At 45.6% G+C, this 17,747-nt stretch overlaps 2 protein-coding genes across 2 annotated transcripts in view; one reads left to right on the top strand and one right to left on the bottom strand.

Annotated features, from left to right (window-relative positions):
* Nucleotides 1-5,359, bottom strand: part of LOC137528070 (butyrophilin subfamily 1 member A1-like) — a 33,095-nt gene extending 27,736 nt beyond the window's left edge. Inside the window, exon 1 of the mRNA XM_068249325.1 lies at nt 5,254-5,359. Coding sequence (XP_068105426.1) covers nt 5,254-5,305 — 52 coding nt within the window. The 5' untranslated portion in view covers nt 5,306-5,359. The remainder of the gene's footprint in view (nt 1-5,253) is intronic.
* A 103-nt stretch (nt 5,360-5,462) lies between these two features.
* Nucleotides 5,463-17,747, top strand: part of LOC137528684 (butyrophilin subfamily 1 member A1-like) — a 108,963-nt gene continuing 96,678 nt past the window's right edge. Inside the window, exon 1 of the mRNA XM_068250150.1 lies at nt 5,463-6,297. Within this exon, the coding sequence (XP_068106251.1) occupies nt 6,243-6,297 (55 nt within the window). The 5' untranslated portion in view covers nt 5,463-6,242. The remainder of the gene's footprint in view (nt 6,298-17,747) is intronic.

Below are 17,747 nucleotides of genomic sequence, written 5' to 3' on the forward strand. Positions count from 1 at the left end.
ATTATTTTTGGATATTGAGAGGAATCCAAGAAAAAAACATTGTCAAATTTACATTCTTCTGCCTCCAGCCATGGCTTAGGAGATCCTGCCCAGTATATTAAAACAAGGGCGATCCCAGTTCTTTAATTTTTAATTACTTTTATTCATGAGATTTGAGAAGTTATTTTTAAATAAATTATTCTGATTACTAAATAGATATATACCCAGATTATTTAATCCTATAATTGTTCCACCCAAATTTAGTGTTCCTCCTAATAAATTGTTCAGATCCTATCGAACACCCCAAGTTAAGAATCACTGTTTTTTGTTTAATTTAAAGTTAGAAAATTTCCCAAAGTGTTCTAAAATGTCTTGACTTGTTATAATTGATTTCATAGGGTCAGTTAATATTAGGAGAAGATCATCTGCATATGCTAGGACTTTAATATGATCGTTGTCTGACTGGACTCCTCTAATCTCAGAATCTTGTTGGATCTGCTGAATAACTGGTTCTAAACTAAGTTTGAAAAGCCACGAGGTCAGAAGGCATCCTTGTCTGACTCCATTACTACTGTTTCCCTGAAAATAAGACACTGTCTTATATTAATTTTTGCTCCAAAAGATGTGCTAGGGCTTATTTTCAGAGGATGTCTTATTTTTTGCGGAAGCACTGGTAGTTTTCCTATAGAAAATGTATATACTGCATGTCATGCTGAAACACAAGCAGCATGCACAGAGCTTGTGGTTTTCAGATATTGGCTCTCGCTTACAAGAAATTGATTCTGCTGATCATGTGGGTAAGACTTTGGCCTCGATTCATAAAGCATTCCCGCATGCGGGAATGCAGAAAACGGCACACTTTACCGACCACACAGCAAGATCTGTATTCATAAAGGCTTTTCCGCATGAAAAGCCGACATTCGCGAGCAAAGTGATAAATCACCGCCTTGCGCGGTGATTATCACAGCAAAAGTAACAAGTGGTCAATTCATAAAGATTAGAGGTAGCGGTATGCGGACGGGTATTACCGCTACCTCTGATGTGGCGAGAAGCGTGCGGAATCCGTTGCAGTGAATGGGACAGACCACCCAAGCAGCTGCAGAGAGAACACCGCACGGAGGGATTCCGCCTGCTTCTCCGGCTTCCGCATGTCTCCCGACAGCCTAACGCCTGCCTACAGCGGAGTATCTCCGCACGCCTGTCACAACAGGCAACATTTTTATGAATTACCACCCTGAAGGCGGAAATACCGACAGCGGTGTTTCCCCGCTCGACTTTCCCCGCTCGCAGGCACTTTTATGAATCGAGGCCTAAGAGTCTATTTCTTGCAGGCAGAGAACTCTGTCAGGCTCCCCAGAGCTATGATAGGATAAGCTGTGTGTCCTGGGAAGAGGTGAAGTGCTGCTGCTGCTTATCATGACACATCAGGAGGGCTGGCTCCAACAAAAACACAAATTGCCTGACCCACATATACAGGACTGTAGAACTCACATTATACTGCTGCTCTCCTGTATCCAAGCTTTGTATTGAGCGTGACTTGCTGGTGTCATGTGAGCTGCTGCTAGGGCTTAAATTCAGGGGAGGTCTTATATTTCAAGCATGCTAGGAATTCCTGCTAGGTCTTATTCTCAGGGGATGTCTTACTTTAGGGGAAACACAGTAATTAAAAATGTTGGGGTACAGCGTCCATTTATCCTAATCATTGAGTATTGATTAGCGTAGAACTTTTTAATTTTCCCAATAAAGTTTTCACCAAGGCCATATTGTTTCAGAGTCTTAAAGATAAAGTTTCTATTCAAACGATCAAATGCTTTTCTGCATCAATGGTCATCATGATTGCCTCCAGGCTTTTGCTCTTACAACGGTGAATCAAGTTAATTGCTGTAAAAATATTATCTTGAATTTGCTTGTTTTTAATAAAGCCTGATTGTTGTTTACCTATTAATTGATCGGATATGGAACTCAGGCGATTCGCCAGGATCTTCACATGTATTTAAACATATATGTTGATTAATGAAATTGGTCTAAAGTGAGAACGCTCTTCCAGAGATTCCCCATCTTAGGAATGAGGGTAACTATTGCACTATTCATCGTGTTTGAAAAAACTGGGTCTGAACCAGATTGATTCACCATTTTGCAGAAGACTGGAGCCAGCTCCTGTTGATAAAATTCATTATTATATCCATGTGGCCCAGGGGTTTTAACTTTTGGAGCTTTGGCCACTGTCTCAAAAAACTCTCATTCAGAAATAGCTATGTCTAATACCTCTCTGTCCTCATGCCCAATTTTTGGCAAAATAACTTTTGTCAGGAAGTCTTTAGGGTCTTCCAAGTTCACTTTATCTATGTTATAAAGATTTAAAACATTTTTTTGAAATGTCTTAGTGACGTTCTCTATGTTGTTCACTATATTACCATGATTATCTAATTTTTTTTCAATGAAGTTAGATTTTTTTCATTTTCTGTAATAATTCTGAAAGAATCTTCCCTTATCTGTTTTTACCCTGTACATATTGTTTTTGTTTTGTTTGTTTTTTTGTCTTTCATAGTTTTGTAAACATTTGTCATTTAACAGTTGATTTATCCTCCCTGGCGGTCAATTAAAACCGCCAGGGAGGCAGCGCTGCAGTTTTTTTTTTATTTATTTACTTTTTAAATCATGTAGCTAGCCTAGCACTAGCTACATGATATCCGCTGAGCAGCGGCATCCCCCACCCCTTCCGATCGCCTCCGGCGATCAGGCCCATCAGGAAATCCTGTTCTGAACGGGATTTCCATTAGGTCTTTCCTCGTCGCCATGGCGACGGGCGCAATGACGTCACCGACGTCATGATGTCAGAGGGAGTCCCGATCCACCCCTCAGCGCTGCCTGGCACTGATTGGCCAGGCTGCGCAGGGGTCTCGGGGGGGGGACGACACCCTCTAACGCGGCGAGTGGCGGCAAATCGGCGGCAAGCGGCGGCGATCGGTGAGGTCACGCAGCTAGCAAAGTGCTAGCTGTGTGCAACAACAAATAAATTATGTAAATCGGCCCAGCGAGGCATGACCAATCCTCCTGCGCGGCATAGCCTGAGCTCAGATCGCGATTACCGCCAAGGAGGTTAACTCTGTTCTTATTCTAGTGCTTTTAATAAAAGATCGGACAGACAGCGTGGTCTTATGTTCAGTCTCAGCTGCCTGTAAGTTAGAGAACAGTTCTAACAAGCTTCTTTCTTTTTCCTTCTTTTTTTATACTATTTATGCTAATCAAACTACCTCTTATTACACATTTGAGGGAATCCCAAAGAGTAGATGGAGATGTCACAGAGTGTTGGTTCAGCTCTATAAATTCCAAAATATTTTTTTTAATTTGGTTCTTTTCCTCTGGATCATCCAATATTGATGTGTTTATTCCCCATTGAAAGTTGGCGTTATGGTATGTAAGTACCGGTAGGTCAATTGACATTCGTACTGGGGTGTGATCAGAGAAGGAGATCTGGCCAATATTAGCAACACCTACAGATGCAGCAATAAATATTGTAGGGAACTAGAGATAAATCTATCCTTGAATATTATTTATTATTATTAGTATTTATATAGCGCCGACATATTACGCAGCGCTGTACAGTGTGTATATATATATATATATATATATATATATATATATATATATATCTTGGCACTAACTGTCCCTTAAAGGAGCTCACAATCTAATCCCTACCATTGCCATATGTCTATATTATGTAGTGTAAGTACTGTAGTCTAGGGCCAATTTTTTAGGGGGAGCCAATTAACTTATCTGTATGTTTTTGGAATGTGGGAGGAAACCGGAGTGCCCGGAGGAAACCCACACAGACACGGAGAGAACATACAAACTCTTTGCAGATAGTGCCCTGGCTGGGATTCGAACCAGGGACCCAGCGCTGCAAGGCGAGAGAGCTAACCACTACCCCACCGTGCTGCCCAATAGTGTTTATGTACCTGTGAAAAGGTGTAATCTCTTTCGGTAGGGTTTTTGTTCTCCAGACATCAGTTAAGTTACATTTTACTAAAATCTCCTGAATTATTTCATTATCTTTTTTTAGATATACTAGATGTACCTTTAGATGTATCTTTTTTAGAATCTAGTGTTAGATTAAAGTCACTGCCAATAATAATGGTACCTTTAGCTACTCTATTAATTTTATTAAGAAAGTTTATCAAAAAGTCTGTTTGGCCTCTATTAGGGGCATAGGCATTTGCTAAAGTAATTTGTACCCTATTAAGTTTTCCTACTACGATAAGTTCGTAGTTCGAGGTATTTTAAAATTGTGGCACTTGTCTTGTAAAAGTTAGGAAAAGTGAAACATGAAAACAAATGTAATTTTTTTGGTTTACGCCTAATTTTCTTCGATAAAATGCCTGTGAAATTAAACAATACTTGGAAAAAAAATATATCCCCCCCCCCCCCCCCCCAAAAGTCATTAACCAAAAAACCCTCCCCGCCGCTTCCTCCAACCCCTTGCAGCCAACATGCCCCACGCTGCAGCTCCGCTCTCAGCCGCCAGCCCGGGGTCCCCGCCAGTCGTCCTCTACCGCGCCTGCGTAAGCGCCGCTGTCAGTCAAGTCCCTGTTGTCCGCAGTGTACTGTGCAAGCGCAGAATGCTCCAAGCCACCGCTGCGCCGTCTGGCCCCAAGTGAACGACTTACGGGTCTGATTGCGGAAGATACAGGAGGCGGCGGAGGGCAATGAGGGAGCGATCAGCTTGGAGGGGGTTGGAGGAAGCCCCAGGTATGTATACATTATCTCTCCCTCGCCATCTCAGGTACACTTTAAAGGAGTTCTGTGTAATTAAAAAAGTAAAACGAGCTGACACTTACCTGGGGCTTCTATCATCCCCCTGCAGCGGTAATGTCCTGCGTCGTTCTCTCCTGATGCGCCGTTCTCCGCCGCCAGTCCCCGTGTAATCACGCGAGTGATTACACTGCGGCTGCGCGGCCGAGCTCTCGCTTCCGCACGCGTCATCGGAGCTTACTGTGCAGGCGCAGTACAAGACAACTTTGTACTGCGCCTGCGCAGTAAGCACCCGATGATGCGAACGGGAGCGCGCATTATTCGTCTGTCGTCAGACGAATAATGCCCAGTGCCGGCGGCGGGGAACGGCAGATCGGAGGAGGACGGCACGGGACATTACTGCTACAGGGGGCTGATAGAATCCCCAGGTAAGTGTCAGCTTGTTTTACTTTTTAACTAGCACAGAACCCCTTTAAGAGTAGACTCTCTGGAAGACAAAGCTTTGCTCAGGAGAGGACTTACCTGCAGCCCCCGCTGTCAGGACCAGAGCGGTGATAATAAGTTGTATCTCCATCCTTCTTCTCCTTGTGATGTATTCTCCCAAACACCACCTGTTACCTGGTCCTCCTTCACAGCACCCCCCCCCCCCCTTACACTTCTCTCCCTCTCTCCCCCTCTATCTTCTCTTCCTCTCGTACTCCCTTCTCCGTCCCCCTCCTCCTCTTTCTCCCTTTCTTGTCTCTCCCTCTATCTCCCCTCTCTCTGTCTGCCGTCTATCTTCCCTTTCTTACCCCCTCTCTCTTCTCCCCCCTCTGTCTTCTCTCCCTCTCTATGTCCTCTTTGTCTCTCTATCTTCCCTCTCTCTCTCCTCTTTGTCTCTCTATCTACCCTCTCTCTCTCACACACACACTCTCTCTCCCTCTCTCTTTCTCCCCTCTCTGTCTCTCTCCTCTTTGTCTCTCTCTCCCCTCTCTGTCTCTCTTTCTTCCCTCTCTCTCTCACACACACACACTCTCTCTCTTTCTCTCCTCCTTCTCTCTCTCTCCCCTCTCTGTCTCTCTTTCTTCCCCCTCTCTCTCTCTCTCTCTCTCCTCTTTGTCTCTCTTTCTCTCTCTCTCACACACACTCTCTCTCCCTCTCTCTTTCTCTCCTCTCTGTCTCTCTCTCTCTCCCCTCTTTCTCTGTCTCCTCTCTTTCTCTATCTCTCTGTCTCTCCTCTGTTCTGTTTTGTCTCACTCACCCTCTATGCTGTATCCTCTAGCCACCCATCCGCCTCGGCCGTCTCTCTTTCACTTTCGCTTTCAGTCGCCCCCCTCCCTCCTCTTGGCGTCTCCAGGCTGCTGAGATACTCCTAACAACGATTCCGTTTCCTCCAACACGAAAGCACATGATCACCGCAGAGAGAGAGGGAATTGCAACACACAGGAAGGAGACAACCCCTGTCCCTGTGCAGAGGCGAGGGAAGTGACAGGGCGACAGAGGGACACAGTCACACCGAGAGAGGGCTGAGGATGCTGCACTCAGGCCTGCCGGTACTCCTCACACTCCTGGCTACCACAGTCTCAGGTAAGCATTCCTTCCTGTATTATCTCTATCATTCCTCTGAGTGCAGGAATTGCAGCCAGGGGTCACACTTGTCTTTCAGTTTTCTGCACGTGTTTTTTTTCCTGCACATTATGTGTGTTTGTATGCAGAAAAGAAAAGTGTTTGGTCTTTGTTTGTTTTTTTTCACAGCAGCTAAGGTAATTGATGGAGAAAACTTGACAAAAAAATGTGCAGAATTAGCCTGAAGGATGTTTTTTTTTCTGTGTGAAAAATCTGCATTCAGGTGTGAACTTGCCCATTGATTTACATGAGTCCTCAGCTGAAATCAGTTTCTGTGCTGAGGAAAATGCACACAAAAGCAGACAAGTGTGACCCCTGCCCAGGACAGCTTCTAGGGTAAACTGCTCGCAGGACGAGGGTGTAGAAATTACACCCCCCCCCCCCGGCTCGTGAATGTTATTTACAATGCAATATGTAGCCCTCCAGTATAGGTAGCCAGCCATAGGTGCCCCCAGTATAGGTAGCCAGCTATAGGTGCTCCAGTTTAGGTTAACCAGCCATAGGTGCCCCAGTATAGGCCAGCCAGCCAGCCATAGGTGCCCCAATATAGGATAGCAAGCCATAGGTGCCCCATTATAGGTTAACCAGCCATAGGCGCCCCAGTATAGGCCAGCCAGCCAGCCATAGGTGCCCCAATATAGGATAGCAAGCCATATGTTCCCCAGTATAGGTTAGCAAGCCATAGGCGCCCCAGTATAGGCCAGCCAGCCAGCCATATGTGCCCCAATATAGGATAGCAAGCCATAGGTGCCCCAGTATAGGTTAACCAGCCATAGGTGCCCCAGTATAGGCCAGCCAGCCAGCCATAGGTGCCCCAATATAGGATAGCAAGCCATATGTTCCCCAGTATAGGTTAGCAAGCCATAGGTGCCCTAGTAAAGGTTAGCCCGGTATAGGTTAGTCAGGTACAGGTTAGCCCAACTATAGGTGATCCCCCTTCCAAAAGATGCCAGCGCTATATAAATACATAATAATATGGCAGGACATTAGACTAGGACTATGGTAGGATTAGATTGTGAGCTCCTCTGAGGACAGTCAGTGACATGACTATGTACTCTGTAAAGTGCTGCAGGAGATGTCAGTGCTATATAAATACATAATAATATGGCAGGACATTAGACTAGGACTATGGTAGGATTAGAGTGTGAGTTCCTCTGAGGACAGTCAGTGACATGACTATGTACTCTGTAAAGTGCTGCAGGAGATGTCAGTGCTATATAAATACATAATAATAATATGGTAGGACATTAGACTATGACTATGGTAGGATTAGAGTGTGAGCTCCTCTGAGGACAGTCAGTGACATGACTATGTACTCTGTAAAGTGCTGCAGGAGATGTCAGTGCTATATAAATACATAATAATATGGCAGGACATTAGACTAGGACTATGGTAGGATTAGATTGTGAGCTCCTCTGAGGACAGTCAGTGACATGACTATGTATTCTGTACAGTGCTGCAGAAGATGTCAGGGCTATATAAATACATAATAATAATATGGCAGGACATTAGACTAGGACTATGGTAGGATTAGAGTGTGATCTGCTCTGAGGACTGTCAGTGACATGACTATGTACTCTGTACAGTGCTGCAGAAGATGTCAGTGCTATATAAATACATAATAATAATATGGTAGGACATTAGACTATGACTATGGTAGGGATTAGAGTGTGAGCCCCTCTGAGGACAGTCAGTGACATGACTATGTACTCTGTACAGTGCTGCAGAAGATGTCAGTGCTATATAAATACATAATAATAATATGGTAGGACATTAGACTATGACTATGGTAGGATTAGAGTGTGAGCTCCTCTGAGGACAGTCAGTGACATGACTATGTACTCTGTAAAGTGCTGCAGGAGATGTCAGTGCTATATAAATACATAATAATAGTAGTAAAAATCAAGACTAATAAGGGTTAGTTAAAGCCCTGATAAAGCCAAGATTGAATAAGGCAAATTCCAACAGCAATCAGGCTGATCTGTGAATATAAACAGTAAACTGACGTCTGTTTCATGGCCTAAATGTGCTGCCACTGGACATACAACTTGCTAGCTTTTCTCCTCACTGGATTCAGCAGCTGGTAAAATAAATCATGCGTGACCAAAATAGAGGGAACAATGAATGACAGGTTATGTTTCTCAGCATCCTTGAAATGCAGTAAAAACTATTTGCCTGCACCAGAAGGTGGACCTGTAGTAAAAGCAGAAAATGATCAGGAAGTCTTGTTTTTAAGCCTATGTGGATAGGTGCACAGCTGCAAGCAAACACAGCTACACAACAGATTGTTGAATTAGAAAAGTTCTAATTTTAAATTACACTAATCAACAGAACTGCTTTGAGAATTTACTATGTACAGTTTTGGGCCTTAACATTTTCCAGGACTAGAGATTATTGGAGAACATGTGTAAGGCTGCAGACCTGACCTGGATTTATTAAAGAGAATCTGTACTCTAAATTTTTTACAGCAAAAAGCATACCATTCTATTCATTATGTTCTCCTGTGCCCCTCTGTGCTGTTTCTGTCACTCTCTGCTGCAATCCTGGCTTGTAATTGCCAGTTTTAGGCAGTGTTTACAAACAAACTAACCAGCTTGTGATAGGCTCACATAAGCAGAGTGTGAGTCATACAGAGCCTGCAGGGGGCCTGGAGGGGGTGGGTATAGCTTCTATCCAATCACAAGCAACCCTGCACATTCCACACATTCCAGCCTAGCCTAACTGTGCCAACAGAAGGAAACAGATTAGATCATATAACAGAGATAACACAGCCACTGTGCAATTAGGAAAGGCTGCAGTAAGCCAGAGCACATTAGAACAGGCAAAGGAGCTTATAGGATAGAAGAACTAAGGCTGAAAATTTTGTTACAGAGTCTCTTTAAGAGGCAGATTAGACCTTACCAGGGTTTTCTGAAAGGCCATAGGAGCCTCTTACTGTGGTGTGACCATTTGTGCTGCATTTTACCACAGTGATGTCACTACAAGGAGGTGGGTGGTCATTTTGGTTTCAGCTTCCCATTCTTTGCTAGTGATAAGAGAGTCAGAAGCCGTGACATACTGGAGAGCTGTATGAAAGGTCATTGTCCTTAGCAGAGATCTGCAGTTTCCTTTCCGGAGCTGCGTTCAATATCCAGCAATATACAGTATAGCTATAAGCAGCATTTCTAATGCTGAAACCAGGTAACATTACTGTAAAAGTTGGGCATCCTGAATAATTGATTACATTATACTATTTGTCACTACAGGGCCTCTTTAAGGTTGTTTGCTCAAAAAAGGAAAACCTGCAGGAAGCTAATCCTTTTTGAAACTGATGTTATTGCAAAAAAATTACAAAAATTACAAAAAATAAAATACAGTAGTAAAAATGGACCTGACTTGTGCACAGGACAGACACAGAAGGAAAACATAGAGGAACCCACCCTGTATGTATTTAGATTGTCTAATTCCCCCTTATCTGTGACTAATCACGAGTGTAATTTGATCTCTCAACCTTGTCAGCTGGCAGCCTCAGTAGAGCAGCTAATTTGTAAACACAGGATGTTAACAATATGTCTGCTTCAATGAAAGCAGGAATTAGACACACTGCAGATTTATTGCAGGATTTGTATAGGCTGTAAGGGCTGGTGCACACCGAGCGGCTTTTTGGGCGTTTTCAGATCCGCTTGCGGCTGCGGATCTGCTAGCGGGGCAAAATGCTAGCAGATTTTTAAACGCTTTTTTTTATTTTTATGAGGCGTTTTGCTAGCGTTTTGCGGATTGCTGCTGCGGTTTTCAGTATAGTAGATTTCATATATTGTTACAGTAAAGCTGTTACTGAACAGCTTCTGTAACAAAAACGCCTGCAAAACCGCTCTGAAGTGCCGTTTTTCAGAGCGGTTTGCGTTTTTCCTATACTTAACAATACTTAACATTGAGGCAGAAACGCATCCGAAATCCAAAAAATGCCTCACCCAGGCATTTTTCGTTTCTGCAAAACGCCTGCCGCTCTGGTGTGCACCACCCCATTGAGATACATTGACCAAGCAGATCCGCAGCCGCAAGCGGATCTGAAAACGCCGCTCGGTGTGCACCAGCCCTAACAAAGAATTCTTTCAAAGAGAACTGAAGAGAGAGGTATACGGAGGCTGCCATATTTATTTCCTTTTTAAGCAATACCAGTTGCCTGGCAGCCCTGCTGATCCTCTGCCTCTAATACTATTAGCCATAGCCCCTGAACAAGCATACAGCAGATCAGGTGTGTCTGACTTTAAAGTCAGATCTGACAAGATTAGCTGCATGCTTGTTTCTGGTGTGATTCAGACACTACTGCAGAGAAATAGACCAGCAGGGCAGCCAGGCAACTGGTATTGATTAAAAGGAAATTAATATGACAGCCTCCGTATACCTCTTACTTCAGTTCCCCTTTAAAGGTTATTATGCCTGTTGCGTATCTTTTAGAGCAGAGAGGAAGTTGTGAGTTCAGGTCCGCTGTAACCTCTCATCTTAAGGGGCCCATACACCTAACGATTTTCCCGCCGATATACGGCCGAATCGGCTGTGAAATCGCAGCGCACACCTCTGACAGAACAATCGTTCCCGTCGCTCCGTCTGTGCGGAAGATTTTTCTCGATCGCCGGTGGGGTCGGGAGTGCGTCGTTAGCGGCGTTCGAATGCCTGACGACCGACGCATTACAGCGGGTATACATTACCTGTTCCGGCCGGCGCGAGTCCCCTCTGTCTTCTTTCCGCGCTGGGTTCCGGACCGGCTGCAGCTACACAGAACTTCCTGTCCTGGCAGGAAGTTTAAACAGCAGAGCGCCCTCTACTGTTTAAACTTCCCCTGGACAGGAAGTTCAGTAGCTGCAGGAACGGTCTGGAGCCCGGAGCGGAGAAGAAGACAGCGGGGACCAGGGGACTCGCGCCGGCCGGAACAGGTAATGTATGCAGGGGGGGAGGGGGGGGGCAGCACCACCACCACAGATTGTGAACGGTTTCAGGCTGAAATCGATTCACAATCTGTTTGCAGTAAAGGTGGCCATACGTTCCCTCTCTGATCAGATTCGATCAGAGAGAGATCTATCTGTTGGTCGAATCTGATGGTAAATCGACCAGTGTATGGCCACCTTTAGTGCCGTAACAGCCACGATCATGTAGCACAGACTGATATAGGCCATTTAGCAGCAGTTCGCGCTGAACCTCTTTGCCGCCGGTAAGTAGCCTATCAGAAGATCGGTGCATTCCTGCGGTTTACCCAGTAGGTTAGGTTGTGGTTGGATAACGGTGTCTGAGAGAGTGTTGGGCAATCCCACTATCTGCGTATTGAGATAACAGCAGAGGCCCTTAATGAACCATAAAGCAATCCACACACAGCTGAGATAAGAAATGTTTTCCTTTCAGTGTTTCCTTCAATGCAGAAGTGTGTTGGTAAGATCAGGCCTGTGCTGTAATAAAATCAAGCTGCCTCCGGACTAAAGTCCTTCATACACTTGTTTATATTTCACCAGCATAAAATTTTCCAGTAATCTACTGACAGCATGAGCGTAATTCAAGGCGGGTATCAATTAAGAAGGGCGGCCGGGCCGTCTGTGTAAAAAGGGCACATCTTACGGCTATAAGAGGGCGCCAGATATAGCCAACATTTTTTTTATGCCTATATAAATGCAGTTATGGCTTGTTCATACCTAGTGCATTTTGCGTTTTTTTTGTAGGCCTCTTTCACAGTGGGACGTTAAAGTCGCACGTTACAAAAAATTATAACGCAGACTAACGCACGGCAACACAAAGTCTGTGCGACATTCACAGTGCACACGTCGCGTTGTGTGTAACGTGTAGCAATATTTAGAAAGCTGCTGCATGCTGTGTGTTTAGCAATACATTTGCTGTGTTATGTGTGTTGCACATGCTCAGTAATGTTTTGTTTTTTTTTTAAAATGTAACGCATGCGCAGTTGTCGTTCCATCAGTATGCGACGAAAACGGCGCACCAAGAGACACATTACGCAGTGCAAAATAACATCCAATTTCATGACCTACATGCGCTGCGTTAGGGGAACGTTGTGCGACTTTAACGTCGCATCAAATGCAACGTCCCACTGTGAAAGAGGCCTAAAGCGCCGGCGATTTTCAGAATTGCACTAAAAGCGCTTGTGCAATCAATGCTTATGGGATAGTTCATATCTGAGCATTTTTTCAGCTTCCCGCTCACCAAAGCGCTGCCTGTACCATTTTTAGGGCGATTTTGCTACAATGGAAGGTATTGGAAAAGCGCAAACCGCTTACAAAATAGCTTTGTGCGGCAATGGCGTTTGCTCTATTAAAAATGAATACATTGTATTTATTCTTTTCCGGGTCAAAGAGTTCACTTCCTGACTTGCGTCAGGAAGTGAAAATATAGAATCGCTCTGCAAAAGAGCTTTCTAAAGTGTGGTACACAAAATTGTATCGCACAGGAGGGGGAAAAAAATCACTCACAAAATCACAAAACACGCCCATTTGCGATTTCGATTTTAGATGTAAACTAAGCTTTACAAGGAGGACGTTATATCAGCAGGTGCCTAAATTTGCTTATGTCAGTTCAAAACAACATGTATGTTTGACATGAAATGTGTCAAAGATTATTATGGGGGATTAAGGTTAGACAGCACCAGGGGGGTCTTAGGGTTAGGCAGGGGGTGTTGGGGTTAGGCACCACCAGGGGGGTGGTTAGGGTTAGGCACCACCGGGGGGGGGAGGGATGTTAGGGTTAGGCACCACCAGGTGGCGTCTTAGGGTTAAGCACCACCGGGGAGGTGGTTAAGGTTAGGCACCACCAGGGAGGTTTTAGGATTAGGCACCACCAGGTGGGGTCTTAGGGTTAGGCACCACCAGGTGGGGACTTAGGGTTAGGCACCACCAGGGGGGGTTTAGGATTAGGCACCACTAGGTGGGGTCTTAGGGTTAGGCACCACCAGGTGAGGTCTTAGGGTTAGGCACCACCAGGTGGGGTCTTAGGGTTAGGCACCACCAGGGGGGCTTTAGGATTAGGCACCACCAGGTGGGGTCTCAGGGTTAGGCACCACCAGGAGGGGTCTTAGAGTTAGGCACCACCAGGAGGGGTCTTAGGGTTAGGCACCACCAGGAGGGGTCTTAGGGTTAGGCACCACCAGGTGGGGTCTTAGGGTTAGGCACCACCAGGTGGTGTCTTAGGGTTAGGCACCGCCAGGTGGGGTTTTAGGGTTAGGCACCACCAGGTGGGGTCTTAGGGTTAGGCACCACCAGGAGGGGTCCTAGGGTTAGGCACCACCAGGTGGGGTCTTAGGGTTAGGCACCACCAGGTGGGGTCTTAGGGTTGGGCACCACCAGGGGGGTTTTAGGATTAGGCACCACCAGGTGGGGTCTTAGGGTTAGGCACCACCAGGTGGGGACTTAGGGTTAGGCACCACCAGGGGGGTTTTAGGATTAGGCACCACCAGGTGGGGTCTTAGGGTTAGGCACCACCAGGTGAGGTCTTAGGGTTAGGCACCACCAGGTGGGGTCTTAGGGTTAGGCACCACCAGGGGGGCTTTAGGATTAGGCACCACCAGGAGGGGTCTTAGGGTTAGGCACCACCAGGTGGGGTCTTAGGGTTAGGCACCACCAGGTGGTGTCTTAGGGTTAGGCACCGCCAGGTGGGGTTTTAGGGTTAGGCACCACCAGGTGGGGTCTTAGGGTTAGGCACCACCAGGAGGGGTCCTAGGGTTAGGCACCACCAGGTGGGGTCTTAGGGTTAGGCACCACCAGGTGGGGTCTTAGGGTTGGGCACCACCTGGGGGGTTTTAGGATTAGGCACCACCAGGTGGGGTCTTAGGGTTAGGCACCACCAGGAGGGGTCTTAGGGTTAGGCACCACCAGGAGGGGTCTTAGGGTTAGGCACCACCAGGTGGGGTCTTAGGGTCAGGCACCACCAGGTGGTGTCTTAGGGTTAGGCACCGCCAGGTGGGGTTTTAGGGTTAGGCACCACCAGGTGGGGTCTTAGGGTTAGGCACCACCAGGTGGGGTCTTAGGGTTAGGCACCACCAGGTGGGGTCTTAGGGTTAGGCACCACCAGGGGGGGTTTAGGATTAGGCACCACCAGGTGGGGTCTTAGGGTTAGGCACCACCAGGGGGGTTTTAGGATTAGGCACCACCAGGAGGGGTTTTAGGGTTAGGCACCACCAGGTGGGGTTTTAGGGTTAGGCACCACCAGGTGGGGTCTTAGGGTTAGGCACCACCAGGTGGGGTCTTAGGGTTAGGCACCACCAGGTGGGGTCTTAGGGTTAGGCACCACCAGGGGGGGTTTAGGATTAGGCACCACCAGGTGGGGTCTTAGGGTTAGGCACCACCAGGGGGGGTTTAGGATTAGGCACCATCAGGTGGGGTCTTAGGGTTAGGCACCACCAGGGGGGGGCTTAGGGTTAGGCACCACCATGTCATGCTAAAACTTATCGGGAATTGGCCTGCAGTTTATGACGTACAACAGATCTCTCTCCAATCAAATTCAATCAGAGAGAGATCTGTCTCTTGGTCGATCCGCCCATACATCACCTTAATAATTTTTTGCCTGCCTGCGGTTATTTTCTTTGGCTGTAGCACCTTACAAACTCTTGGGTCACACATGCACAGCCGTTTCTAGACATAGGCTTGCTAGGCGGGAACCTCCTAAAAGGAAATATCACTGATTCCCGCCAAGAACACAAATCATAATGCAATCCTTATACACAATGGCAACATATGTGAAGAACTATATGGGAACACAGGGTAATATGGAGCTATATGGAACCCCAGGTTAGCATAAAATAGTAAGCATAATAATAGTGACTTGATTAGCATAGTAATGGAATGCCAGGTGTTGTCACGGTGATAATTAACCTTTTGGGCACCGCAGTGCTGCCTACGAGTCCTTCTGCTCAGGGGACCGTTGGGCTTCAAAAGTTTCATTTCACAAGAAAAAAAGTACCACATATTTCCATCTATTCACTGCTGCCTAAACTCCCACATGACGAGTTTAAAGGGGAATACCGCTAGCATTACATAACTGCCAGGAGGCCGGGACGTCCCGTGGCTAAAAGCAGGACATTTCCCGGGACCTAGCGCAGCCTGGGACAGGGGACCCTGAATCTGGGACCTGTCCCGGGTAAAGCGTATGGGTAAAGTATGGTCACCGTAGCTTAGACCAAAACAACAGAGTAACCAAGCAACTCGGGGTGACCCAAACCACTAGGAAAGTATAGGGGGGACTAAAGAGACAGAAAAGTCCTCCTACTGAAAAGCACTGATGTGATAAAACTATAGGAGACCACTAATGATACTATTTAAAGAGACACTGAAGCGGAAAAAAATATATGATATAATGAATTGGTTGTGTACTATGAATAATTACTAGAAGATTAGCAGCAAAGAAAATATTCTCATATTTTTATTTTCAGGTATATAGTGTTTTTTCTAACATTGCATCACTCTATAATATGTGCAGATTACACAACACTCAGCATTCAAAATTATTCTTTCAGAGCAGTCTGTGAAGTGATGACCTCTCCTCTAGCAGAGGAAAAGTAAACAGTTCAATTACAGTTGAGATAATAAAAGTCAGATAACAGCCCTCTCCACAACTAACTTAGTCGTAGAGATTAATGTCTTGTTTGCATAGAGATAACAACTGGAGTTTCTCAACTCTTCCTGCACTGGAAACAATTAGACTGATGTATCTGATCTTAATGTTTTTTTTCTTAGCTGTACTACACATACAGATCATAATATCATAATTTTTTTTTCGCTTCAGTGTCTCTTTAACAAACTATCGATTTTTAACGATTCTGTGTATGAATAATTGTTTGGGACCACCAATGTACATACATTTTCTAACTAATCCAATCAGATTAAGGGTATCAAACAAATTCGGATCAATTTCATTAATCTGATCGGATTGGTTAGGAGATTTTTGTCCGTTAGTGGTCCCAAACAAATCATTTCCGATCATTCATACAAAGAATCGTTGGTAATCGATCATTTGGCAAATTGTATCATTAGTGACCACCTTACAGGGGCTTAGCAATAGGGGGTGCAGAGGTAGCAACCGCATCTGGGCCATTGGGCTAGAGGGGCCCCTGGGGGCCCACCCTCAACCACCTCTTTATTGCTCCTGTGCTGATAATAGTCACTTCTATAGATACTTTGAATAGTGGTATTCATTAACAAGCTGTTCCCCATTCCCTTCTTGCACCTCTGACACTGGTTGTCCTTCATTGGTTTTGGTGCGCCGTATCAATTGTTATGTATAGCATGCTTGGGGGGGGGGGGGGGGGGGGGGGCAATGCTAAACTTGCACCAGGGCCCACAGCTTCTTAGCTACGCCACTGCCACCTTACTTCACAGTGCAACATTATCGTTGCATTATAAGGTGTATGGTTATGGTAACACACTGCTGCAGTGACAGTTGCGGTCGGGACTCTCCGGGCGGTGATATCTCATTTCCACCAAAACATTTCTTCTTTTTATTTACTGTAGCTGCTGCGGTTTTCACTGATGACAGAAAGTGCTGAAACCACAGCGCTGTGCCTGTGTGAATGAACCCGGTGCAGCTGCCAGGAATAACGTCAGCGATCTGATGTTCAGAGCAGCGACAGTTATCCGCACTGGCGGGAGAAGCAGACCTAGCAGTAGCGCAGGCCGTCACACTGGTATTTCCACTACACAGAATAGAGTCCTGGTGCAACTACAAAACACAGCAGCTGAATAGGATTTATGTGGATGGGTTACAAAGTACAACAACAACAAAATCCTGCTGTAGTCTTTATAAACAGTCTTGTCACGAACAAGCCCTCCCAGCATGCACTGCATGTCTGCAGGACAAACAGTCACGACTTCGAGCTGAAGATCACAAGACATAAGGGTCCTTATACAAGTCACATTTTCCCTTAAATTTTCTCCTAGGAGATAATGTTTACAATAGCTGTGTACAATAACTTTTCAGTGCTCTGCAATTGAAAAAGTATTAAAAAGTTGGTGAGAAAGTTCTGTCAAAAGCTGTTACTCTGGGCCTATACTGACAGTAAACTAGCTGCAGCGTGTGCTGATCAATGCTACCTCCAGTATGTACAGTATAAGCTGTTACTCTGTGCTTGTAATGATAGTAAATTAGCTGCAGCATGTGCTGATCTCTGCTACCTACAGTATGTACAGTATAAGCTGACACTCTGTGCTTGTACTGATAGTAAATTAGCTGCAGCATGTGCTGATCTCTGCAACATCCAGTATGTACAGTATAAGCTGATACTCTGTGCCTGTACTGATAGTAAATTAGCTGCAGCATGTGCTGATTTCTGCTACCTCCAGTATGTACAGTATAAGCTGTTACTGTGTGCCTGTACTGATAGTAAACTAGCTGCAGTGTGTGCTGATCTCTGCTACCTCCAGTATGTACAGTATAAGCTGATACTC

The sequence above is a fragment of the Hyperolius riggenbachi genome, chromosome 8 (assembly GCF_040937935.1).
Source record: "Hyperolius riggenbachi isolate aHypRig1 chromosome 8, aHypRig1.pri, whole genome shotgun sequence".
NCBI lineage: Eukaryota > Metazoa > Chordata > Amphibia > Anura > Hyperoliidae > Hyperolius > Hyperolius riggenbachi.